Below are 11,737 nucleotides of genomic sequence, written 5' to 3'. Positions count from 1 at the left end.
TTAAGCACAATCCTATTCATTAAATCTGAAGTGCTTTTGAACAAAGAAGGCCTAGATCGTGTGACATGACTTACTAATGCGAGAACATGCATACTAAATTTGATGTTTCTAAATTCATAGATGATGGTAGGATATGGAACAATGTATAAAATTTCGAAGTGTGGAAATACTATGCTTGCGGTAGTGTATTCGCAAACCGTGTGGAATATACATAAAAAAACATACACTTCTCTTTAAAAGTTTAAAAGGAGACCTTGTCTTCAAATTTTTTAAAAAGAAAAAGGGATGCTGATTCCTCTTGCATCGTTGGGGAAGCCAAAAAGAGGACTCCAAAGGAAGAGCAACAGTGCCTTCCTAACTTTGTAATGAAAAGGTGGTTTGGGGCCTTCTTAGATTATGGAAAACTTTGTGTTTTTTTGTCTGTGAAGGCCCCGGGGCTGTGACTAGCCTTGCAACGCCAGTATCAACAGGCGAAGTGGAGCCGATGCCAGAGGAAGATGAAGAACGGCTCTAGGCGAGCTGATCCCAGGACTCCTGAGGCTCCTTTAAAAATTGTATGCTCACGGTCCTCATTTGTCAGCTGCGGCCTAGAGGAATCGACAGGAAAGGCGATTTCTGAGAAAGGACGCTAACTACGATAAGCTGGGCAGGCACGCTTATGCCGACACGTAGACGGATCAAGTAGTCGTTTGTACACTAGTATGTAGGCAGAGTCTAATCGACCTTCGGCACGCAAACCATGACGTGACTGCATATTCTTGCCGGAGGCCAGAGACGTCGAGGATGGAAGTAGGTGAAGAATATTGCGCTGGGGCTGTACCGGCGGTCAGTACAGCAGCTCGCTAATGGAGTAACGGCTTCATTGGGGCTGTTTCTGCCTGCGGGATACCTGATGGACTACGAGACTATTGAAAAGCTAATCACAAGTAGGCGGTAGATGGCAGCCGCCGCAAGACGACGACTGCGGTGTCCATCAGTCGAACTGCTCGCCAGAGAACGTCTGTCCGAACTGCCAGTTGGCGGGTGCAGCGTCGTAGGAGGTGAGGGTGCGGCCGTCGCTGGTGGTGACCTGGAAGGACAGGCTCTGGCCGCCCAGGTTGGCGTTGCTCTGCCAGTTCTGGCCCCAGTTGCGTGTCATGGGCTGCCAGCCGGTGCGGGAGCCCTTGACGGACACCGCGCGGATGTCGCCCGCACCTCCCACGTTGGTAATGAGGACGAGGTTGAAGTAGGCGTGGCCGTTGAGAGTAAAGTGAATGCCGCCTCTCTTCTCGCAGGGCACCCTGAAACGTATCATTCAACAACTTAAATTACATATACATATATACGTATGCATGATGATGATGATGACGAGGACGGTGAAGCGATTTTACGATAGTTAGCGCCGAGCAGAAAATGCACAGAATTATTGTTAGATAGAGACAGGAATGGCGCTGTAGATACCTTCTGTAGAGCACCGGCACGATGCCTCCCTTATAGACCCCGATCTTCTCGAAGGCCGGCTGTGCCATGTCGAAGTGCTGGAGAGGGGGATTGCACCATCCGCCATCGGTGTTGGACTGCGCTGGGTTGGGCGGGCAGAAATTGGTGGCCGTAACCAACACGGACGATGATCCACCAAGGCACCATTTGGGGTCCGCCTGGGCATCGCACCTGATCTCGAAGCAGGAACCGCAGCTCAGCCCGCCGTTGAAGAGCGCCGTGCTCAGGGCCGCCGTGTTGGTGCCGTAGCCGGAGGAGTAGAGGTCGCCGTAGCCGCAAGCGCCGCCTGCAGTGTCACGATCATCGACAATAGTATCAACGTCAGCAAGCCGAGCAATCACTTATTATCCGTAGTCAAAAAGCGGCTCCCACGAGGCATGCCCGCATGCGGCCTTTCTTTTACAATTAGGATTGAGACACCAACGTACCCATTGTGCCCGAGGCGTCGCTTCCGCCGTAAAAGGTGGCATGAGCGTTGCTCCAGCCGCTCTCTTTCAACGGCCCGCCGCCGTAGTAGGATGCACTCACTGGCACTATGCCTACATTCATAACTACATTAGCTGTGGCCAGACACAACAAGACTGCTATGCCTCCGATCATTGCCTTACAAATAACGGGCTGCAGCTGCTGTCCCGGAGAATAGGTGGTCGTGGAAGAGGATGGAACGGCAGCTGGCGCAGCCATGTTGCAGGCGTCAATCGAGAGAGGAAAAAGAAGATTTATGAGTACAGATTGCTGCTTCCCTCTGCCTACTTGAGCCTGCGGGGGTATATTATATAGTTCGTTGGCTCACCGATCATACAGCCGAAAGAGCTGAAGCAGCTGGGCCCTCCGTACGTCCTAGCAAACAAGGTTAGGTAACACGGTTACACGGATGAGATGTCATACCGAGACGCTGCATGTGGCCGCTAGAGTCTAAGAGGCGGCCCCACTCTGTCGAGCTGATTGTCTGACAAATTTATCATTACCTAATACTCGCTGCAACCTGCAGCCTACCAATCCATTGCCCTATCGTTGTCGCTGGCCCGACACAGCACGTTCTGCTCTTGCCCACCCAAATTAGTCCAAACCAACGACCGCCACAACTTTCCGGATATTAATGTATGCACTACGTACCGCATTGGATGTCGCGCAGGGCAACTGTTAGAGGGATGGATGATTTTGTGAGTTGTGACTGTGCGCTTGCCCCAACCCCAGCTGGGGTAATGTGAGATGTTTTTGATACGGGGAGCAAATAGAAGATTAGAATGACGTGTTAAACATGCCATGATTAAAGCCACATATTCGTTATTATCGGTCTACTTCATTAGCCCAGTGGCGGTATGTCATATAGTCTATTGCCTCACCGACCAAGACGACCAAATTTAGAGAGATGGGCCCTTTAGTCGAGCCCACAAGGTTCGCTAACATGGATGAGATGTGTAATAGTGAGATGATACATGTACCAATGGGATCCTACGAAGTAAACCCTAGGGACCAACTTTGGGGTGTTGATTGCTTGAGAAATTCACAATTACATAATGCTTCACTACAACAAAAACGAGGCATAGACGCGCAAGTTAGACGCGCAAAGTCGGGTGCGTCTATCATAGCGTCTATAACTGCGTGTAAATAGATGCGAATTGTGTGTCTATATATCCGCGCAAATAGATGCTAATATAGACGTGCCAGCAGATGCACAATTATTTAACCACCTAAAATTGCAATTCACATAATTAAAAAACCAAATTTAATAATTATTTAACCACCTGAAATTGATTCTTGAGCATGCACGTGTGCACATGATAAAAACCATAGAATTAAGAAATATACACATTGAATCATTGAATTAAAAAAATAGAGTTAATGATTACTCAAAGTACCATTAGCATCCTCGAAGTGAGCAAGGACACCACAATCTTGGGTATTTCTCTTTTCATCTTTACGTTGAGTTCGAAGATGTTTTCCCTCACACCAAAGTACATTGAATAATGTGCACTAGTCGTAAAAGATAAAAGATCAAACTAGACATGCTGGACCCTCACGAGGTGTTCAAATAACTAGACATGCTTGTTAGATATGATCAATGCCCCACCCTCATTAGGTGCTACCAATGATCCATGGTGCTCAAAGTTGTAAGGCCCCCATTATGAGGAGAAGCCAAATGTGAGCCCGGACATTGGTTGAGTCCTGACTTGTATATCAGATGAGGTCTATGTGACCGGATGGCAAAAAGGTGACTGTTGTGGGTCTAATCTTTGGGTTAGACGGAGTGGTTAAGCTGGTAGCAACTCGAGGCACATTGCATTGAGTTGCGTGGTAAGGGAGTTAAAAGGGGCCCCTATTGTGGGGTCCGGGGGCCGCGGAAGCGGCCCCTGGCTGGGGGGTCCCAGGGGGGCCAGCGGCCCCCCTGGCGGGGGTCCGGGGGCAGCGCCCCCGGCCCGATGGTAAAGGGAATATTCCCTGGCCGACTAGTGGAGGCTCATATGGTAGGTCGGTCAGCAGGCCGACCTAACGACCTTCGCGGGCTATAAAAGCTAAACCCCTTCGCAGCCATCTCACACTCATCTTTCACCCAGTCAGAGTTGTTGTTCCAGCTAGCCTTAAGCTCTTCACCTATCTTCTGTCTAGATCGCCATCTAAGCTTCACACAGTGGAAGCGCACGGGTGGACAGAGCCATCTTTGTATCAGTTGTTTGGAGTTAAAGAATTTTACTGATTCTCCTCTTATCTGTTGTGTACTCTCTATCTCTTTCTCAGATTCTGTTCGCTGCGCCGTGTAATATTTTACATGGTATCAGAGCCCAGGGGGCTCTAGAGATCGGAGAGCGTGCAAGAGGCAAAGGCTTCAACAGCAAAGAGAAACGATGTCGACTCCGGGAAGCAGTTCTGGCGCATCAGGAAGCGGTGCAGGAGGTGGTGCTGCTGTACCGGCTATTCAAACACTGAGGATTCGTCCACCAACCTTCAGCGAAGGCAAGTTAGATGGTACAAACTACACCTTGTGGAAGTTCAAAATTACTACTATCCTTGATTCTTATGAGCTTCTGGAGACTGTGCTGGGGACTGACGCAGAACCACAGCCTACCCCCGACCCATCAAATCCTAGTGTGATGATTCCTCCGAATGCAGATCTTCTACGAGCTTGGAAACGAAGGAATGCAGATGCATTGTGTGCCTTAGTTACAAGCTGTTCTGACAGTGTTTTGACTCTGATTCAGCATACAACCAAAGCGTCAGAGGCTTGGAATGTACTAAGGAGTCAGTATGAAACACGAAACCAAACAAGGATTCAAAACTTGGAGAATCAACTAGCAGCGGAGAAGTTTGCTGAAGGAGAGACGGTTGAAGCATTCATCACTCGGATTAAGAATCTGCGCGACCAGATGGCTGGCGCTGGGATACAAAAGACTAGCGAAGAGCTAGCTCGGAGGTGTCTTCGGATTTGTCCACAAAAGTTTGATGGACTAGTAACTGCCCTTAATACTCAGGTGAGACCTCAAGCTTTGACTTTTGAGGAGTTTTGTGCATTATTAATGGAGGAGGAGTTGAGGCTGAAAGCCCGAGAAGGAAGCAACAATGGAGATGCTGCATTCTCTGCCAATGCAAAAGGCAAAGGTGTTTCCTCCACCAAAAATGATGGTGACAAAAAGAAGAAGGGCGGCAAGAAGAAGTTTCAAGGAGAGTGCTTCTACTGTAAGAAGAAAGGACATGCAATTGCAGATTGTCGTGTCAAGAAGGCAGATGAAAAGAATGGTACCCTTAAAACTAAAGGGAAAGAGACAGCCAATACGGCTGAAGCAGAGTTGGAATTATTCATGGCGACCATTGAGGAAGTGTGCTCCTCGGCGCAAGAAGAATCTACCACTGACTCTTGGGTGTTGGATAGTGGGGCCTCCCGTCACATGACCAACAAGAAAGGTCTATACAGTTCTATGCAGCCTCTACAAGAATCCATCACTGTGACGGTTGGAAATGATGCTAAATGCCCTGCTGCGGGCACAGGTACTATTTCTTTTGTTGCTGCAAATGGTGAAGTCAAAAAGCTTTCAAATGTGTTGTATGTTCCCGAAATCAGGAGAAATCTCTTATCAGTTGCTGCCATAACTGATCTTGGTCATGAAGTGAGGTTCAAGAAGACAGGTGCAGAAATTATTGATAGTGCTGGCACAATTGTTGGCAAAGGAGAAAGAAGGAACAACCTGTATGAGCTAAGTGCTCTTACAGCCACCGCTGGAGTGGGCACAAGTAAGCTTTGGCATGAAAGATTTGGACACATCGGATTTGCAGTATTGAAGGAGATGCAAAAGCAAGGTATGGTTGCTCACCTACCTACAATAACTGAATTGAAGGAACCATGTGAAGCTTGTATGATGGGCAAGCAACAGAGAAAGGCATTTCCACAAGAAAGCAAGAATAGAGCACATGCTCCTCTAGAGTTGGTGCATGCTGACTTGTGTGGTAAGATGCCTACACAGGCCTTGGGGGGATCTTCTTATTTTATGTTGATTGTCGATGACTACAGTAGGAAGATGTGGGTGTACTTCCTTCGTGATAAGGCTCAAGCTTTTGGTAAGTTTAAAGAATGGCTAATACTTGTTGAGAATGAAACAGGGAAAAGTGTGAAGAAATTTAGAACAGTTGGTGGTGGTGAGTTCAACTCAAAGGAGTTTGAAGGCTTTTGCAAGAGCAAAGGGATCAAGCGTCAATTGACGACGCCTCACACACCTCAGCAGAATGGTGTTGTGGAACGCAGGAATCGTACCATTGTGGAGATGGCAAGATGCATGCTAAAGGGCAAGGGATTGCCTAACCATTTTTGGGCTGAAGCTGTTAATACTGCAGTCTACATTCTAAATCGGAGCTACACAAAGGCTCTCAAGGGAAAAACACCTCATGAGGCTTACATTGGTAAGAAACCATCTGTTTCACATTTCAGAATTTTTGGATGTGAATGTTATGCACATGTTCCAGATGAGAAGAGAAACAAGTTACAACCAAAAAGCAGAAAATGTATCTTCTTGGGTTATAGTGATGAGCAGAAGGCTTACAAGTTATATGACCAAGAGGCAAAGAAGATCATCGCGAGCCGTGATGTGGTGTTCAAGGAGGAGCCGCATACAGTGGAGGAGGAGAAGGCAAGGTCTTCCACTTTATCATCAAGCGAAGAAGTAGTCCACTATGAACCTGTCCCGAGAGCTATCCCTATCCTTAAGGAGGAGGAAGCATCATCTTCAGATGATGAGGAAAAAGTTCACCAACCTGACATCACCCCACCGGAAAAGCCATTGCCGCGCTGGGTGAAGCAGCTCTATGACCACAATAATCCTAGGCCTGCATCTGTTGAGGAGAAGGCAGACGGACCAAGGAGGTCTCAGAGAATAGAGGAGCAAAGGAGGGCTTCTGCTCACATAGTCAACATGGCCTTGATGGTTGAGATTATGAGAGAAGTAAAGGAGCCAACTGACTTAGAAGAAGCACTTGCAGATCCATCATGGAAGGCTGCTATGCAGGCGGAGTATGACAGCATAATGAAGAATGACACTTGGGAGCTAGTGGATCGGCCAGCAAAGCGGAAGATTATTGGCACCAAGTGGATCTGGAAGGTAAAGTACAAGGCTGATGGTACCTTAGAAAAGTACAAAGCTAGACTGGTTGCCCAAGGATTTTCACAAGTTGAAGGGTTTGATTTTCAAGAGTCATTTGCCCCAACTGCCAGAATGACCACTATTCGCACGGTACTTGCAGTGGCTGCCCACAAGAAGTGGCCAGTGTACCAAATGGATGTTAAGTCAGCGTTCTTAAATGGTGACCTCAAGGAGGAGGTGTACGTGGCTCAGCCACCAGGGTTTGAGGCCCCCCATTCTGAGAACAAAGTGTGTAAACTGAAGAAGGCATTGTATGGGCTGAAACAAGCCCCCAGAGCATGGTACCAGCGGATAGATAGGTTCTTTTTAAACCTAAACTTCAAAAGATGTGCCTCAGATGCTAACTTGTATGTTTACAGGGATGGTAAAAAGTCTGTAGTGATTGTCCTATATGTGGACGACCTTCTTATTACAGGTGACTATGAAGATATGATCAACCAAACTCGAAAGGCTTTGAGTTTTGAGTTTGAAATGACAGACTTGGGCTTGCTGCACTATTGTTTGGGGATTGAAGTCTGGCAAGAGCCAGGAAAGATCTTCATCTCTCAGAAGAAGTATGCATGGGAGATCTTGAAGGCATTTGGTATGACCGAGTGCAAGGAGATAGCTACACCTATGGAGGTGAATGTAAAGTTATCCGTTGAGGATACATCAGCACTAGCAGACATTGGGAGGTATAGGAGGTTGGTCGGCAGTCTAATCTACTTGTGTAACACCAGACCAGATATCAGTTTTGCTGTTGGTGTTTTGAGCAGGTTCTCAAACAAACCTCATGAGAGTCATTGGAAGGCTGGGATGCGGGTGCTCAGATACTTGAAGAAAACTCTTGACTATAGTATCACATACAGTTTCGGAACTTCTCTTGTGGGGAACTGTGACTCAGATTGGGCAGGAGACATTGATTCCAGGAAGTCAGTTTCTGGTTATTGTTTCTCTTTGGGTTCAGGAATTTTCTCTTGGATTAGTAAGAAGCAACCAACAGTGGCATTGTCTTCTACCGAAGCAGAGTACAAGGCAGCTTGTTTTGCTGCATGTGAGGCCGTATGGTTGAGAAGGATTCTATGGCATATGGGAGTGCAGGATGAAGAACCAACTGTGCTGAGATGTGACAATCAGAGTTGCATCGCCATTGCCAAAAATTCAGTGTTTCATGCACGCACCAAACATATAGAGATCCAGTATCACTATGTGCGTGATTTGATGGAGGATGGGATAGTGGAATTGGTCTACTGTCCAACAGAGGAGAATGGAGCAGATATCTTCACCAAAGCACTTACGAAGGATCTGCTTCAAGTTCATCTTCAGAGACTCGGCATTGGGCCGAGGAGATAGTTCACCTATGGGTGGACATTGAGGGGGGGTGTTAGATATGATCAATGCCCCACCCTCATTAGGTGCTACCAATGATCCATGGTGCTCAAAGTTGTAAGGCCCCCATTATGAGGAGAAGCCAAATGTGAGCCCGGACATTGGTTGAGTCCTGACTTGTATATCAGATGAGGTCTATGTGACCGGATGGCAAAAAGGTGACTGTTGTGGGTCTAATCTTTGGGTTAGACGGAGTGGTTAAGCTGGTAGCAACTCGAGGCACATTGCATTGAGTTGCGTGGTAAGGGAGTTAAAAGGGGCCCCTATTGTGGGGTCCGGGGGCCGCGGAAGCGGCCCCTGGCTGGGGGGTCCCAGGGGGGCCAGCGGCCCCCCTGGCGGGGATCCGGGGGCAGCGCCCCCGGCCCGATGGTAAAGGGAATATTCCCTGGCCGACTAGTGGAGGCTCATATGGTAGGTCGGTCAGCAGGCCGACCTAACGACCTTCGCGGGCTATAAAAGCTAAACCCCTTCGCAGCCATCTCACACTCATCTTTCACCCAGTCAGAGTTGTTGTTCCAGCTAGCCTTAAGCTCTTCACCTATCTTCTGTCTAGATCGCCATCTAAGCTTCACACAGTGGAAGCGCACGGGTGGACAGAGCCATCTTTGTATCAGTTGTTTGGAGTTAAAGAATTTTACTGATTCTCCTCTTATCTGTTGTGTACTCTCTATCTCTTTCTCAGATTCTGTTTGCTGCGCCGTGTAATATTTTACATGCTGGACCCTCACGAGGTGTCTATAGCAAAATATACTGGGTAGATGAAAGAGCCCTTAAGCTATGGTACACTTACTTGGGCCTTAAAACAAAGATCAACATTACTCCTACTCTAGACTTGGATAAAAGTGCCAGTGAAGACTCGAGTATTTTATGGCTTGACACTCAATCTATGAATGGAAAAACATCACGTCCACATCTAGGTTCTATCCCACCCTTCAAGTTCAAAAAGGGCATGGGGTTTGGAATTCCTGGGTTTTTTAAAGGCAAGCCAAAACCATTGAATAGTTTGATGGAAGGCCCTCCCTTTTTCTATTTTGAAAATGTTGAGAACGTTTCCAATTCAGAGTGGGAGACCATCAAATGGCATTTTAATGGCATAGATCCAGAGTTCACAAACTCTAGATATTTTTCAGCATGCTTTAGGCTGAGGTGGTTATGTTTATAGCCTTCCAGTAGATGGAAGAAGGTTGATCCTTCCCCCTGCTCCCATGACAATCTTTGAGGTGCTTCCGAAAACAAAGAAGTATTGGCCCCCATGGGATCCGAGAGAGAAGCTGAATTGCATAAACACACGGGGTGCCCCTAGCACTATATGTGGATTGATCAGAAAAATATTTTCTTCCCACAAAGAAAGCAAGATACCTTCTTATCTTCAACATGAGATTGTCCTGGCATGCAAAATATGGAACTTGGTTTGGGTCATCCCAGGCCAAGCTGCCCCACTTGAACCCCATAAGATTGAGCTGGTGCTTGGATATGATCATGACCACACTTGAGGCTGCTCTACCCTTTCAGATTGGTATGATGCATTGGGCAACTCATTTCAGGTCAATACTATTGCGTATAGTCTTTCACCACTGAAAGAATTATATTCGCAAGGTTTAACAGTTCTGTCCTTATTCTCGAGCCTTAGTGGGAAAGAAGTGGCATTGCACAAATTGGGTATAATTTTGAAGGCTGTTGTTATTGTGGAGTGTAGGTGCACTACGTGCATGTGAAGGGTATGGGATGCTAGTGCATTGAATGCACTCAAATGTCCTAGTGTGCATATAAGTGAACCTAAAAGTAGTGTGGGTGCACTAGGTGTGGTGTGTGTAACTAGGCATTTAAACATGACTAAGATATGTGGATGTGTGTAGGGTATAGTAGGTGTATGTGCATGTATGCGCAATGCATTGTGGAGTAAAATGAGTGTACATAAACAGATTCTTAATGTATACTATATGTGCCTAGGGTGCTATGAGTGTCTGCACATATATGAATAGGTGTATATGAGAGGTGTGGTTGCACATGTGCATTTATGGATCCACACGATAGGTGGATATGCAATTGTATATTGACAAACACACATAGATACACACATATGCAGTCGAATGCACATACAAATGCACTAGCGTGAATGAATGCACATGGATGTCTATAATACAAGTGTGCTGCACACTATGGACCTATGGATGTACATGTGGATACACAATACATGGATGTGCTATGAACAATTGAATGCACTATATTGTGCGATCAAACACACTGTGTGTAGTCAAACACACAAATGTACATGTGTGCAATTAGACATACACGTGAATGCACTAAAATGTGATGCAAACTACAGATGCACAAGAATACATGAATGCAACATATGGGGCGACAAATGCATAAGTGACTACACAAGTATCGATGAGCTATACTACAATGTAGGTGGATACACATGTGTGTAGTCAAATACACATGAATGTACATGTATATGATCAAATGCATACAAATGTGCACACATGCGATTGAACAAACATGAGGTCTAGTTGGATGCACTGTGGTGGTATGTGCTTGTGTCATGTGTCTACGGGGTGTTACACACATAGCATGGGTGTGTGGATCATTATGCCTAGGAGTGGCATGTGTGTACTTTCTATGTCACTTTTACTCCCTCCTTCCTCCCCTTGACTCCCCTTGTGTGGATGAGGTAGTGCCAGGGGTGAGTTAGAAGCAAAGTGGTTTTTGGCACCCAATGAATGGTGCATGTGTGTGATGTGTTATGTGCAATGCCATTTGTATGTCTATGTGTGTATGCATGTGTGTTAGGTGTGGGCATATGTATATGTGTATGGATTAAATATGTGTCTGTGTATACATATGCATTAGATGTATTTGTGTAGGGGTGTAAATTGGGGGATGCATGTGTGTCTCGTATGCATGAGGGTATGTGAGTGTAGGTGTATATCACTATGTGCATGTAAGTATGAGTCTCTAATATGCCTTATACATGTTTAGGTGAATGTAGTTTGATATAGCTATCACAAATTGCATGGTGGGGGGACTTGCTTGAGCTGTTACACCAAACACATATCATATACACACGAAGAACCTCACTCAAGAACACACGAAGAGAGATGAAGGCCAAAACATTTTCTTGCTGGTTTTTTCTTCTTCCTTCACACATAGTACAATGTAACTAGGATCTTCTTCAAATTAATAGCTATCTCAATATCGAATTTCCATTTATAATCTAGTATCAATTGGAGCATCCCATCCTATTATTTCCCAAATACAAT

At 46.3% G+C, this 11,737-nt stretch overlaps 1 protein-coding gene across 1 annotated transcript; it reads right to left on the bottom strand.

The window, feature by feature from the left end:
• Positions 1-393: 393 nt before the first annotated feature.
• Positions 394-2,239, bottom strand: LOC148036222 (expansin-A10-like). Its single transcript, XM_087678218.1, has 3 exons — positions 1,908-2,239; positions 1,441-1,765; positions 394-1,280 (listed from the first exon to the last, which is right to left on the bottom strand). The coding sequence occupies exons 1-3, from the start codon at positions 2,161-2,163 to the stop codon at positions 974-976; spliced, it is 888 nt and encodes a 295-aa protein (XP_087534344.1). The 5' UTR covers positions 2,164-2,239; the 3' UTR covers positions 394-973.
• Positions 2,240-11,737: the final 9,498 nt, after the last annotated feature.

The sequence above is a fragment of the Lygodium microphyllum genome, chromosome 5 (genome assembly GCF_053477565.2).
Source record: "Lygodium microphyllum isolate KBCC chromosome 5, Lygodium_microphyllum_v1.1.10, whole genome shotgun sequence".
Taxonomy (NCBI): Eukaryota; Viridiplantae; Streptophyta; class Polypodiopsida; order Schizaeales; family Lygodiaceae; genus Lygodium; species Lygodium microphyllum.
This window is presented reverse-complemented; position numbering and strand designations above follow the sequence as displayed.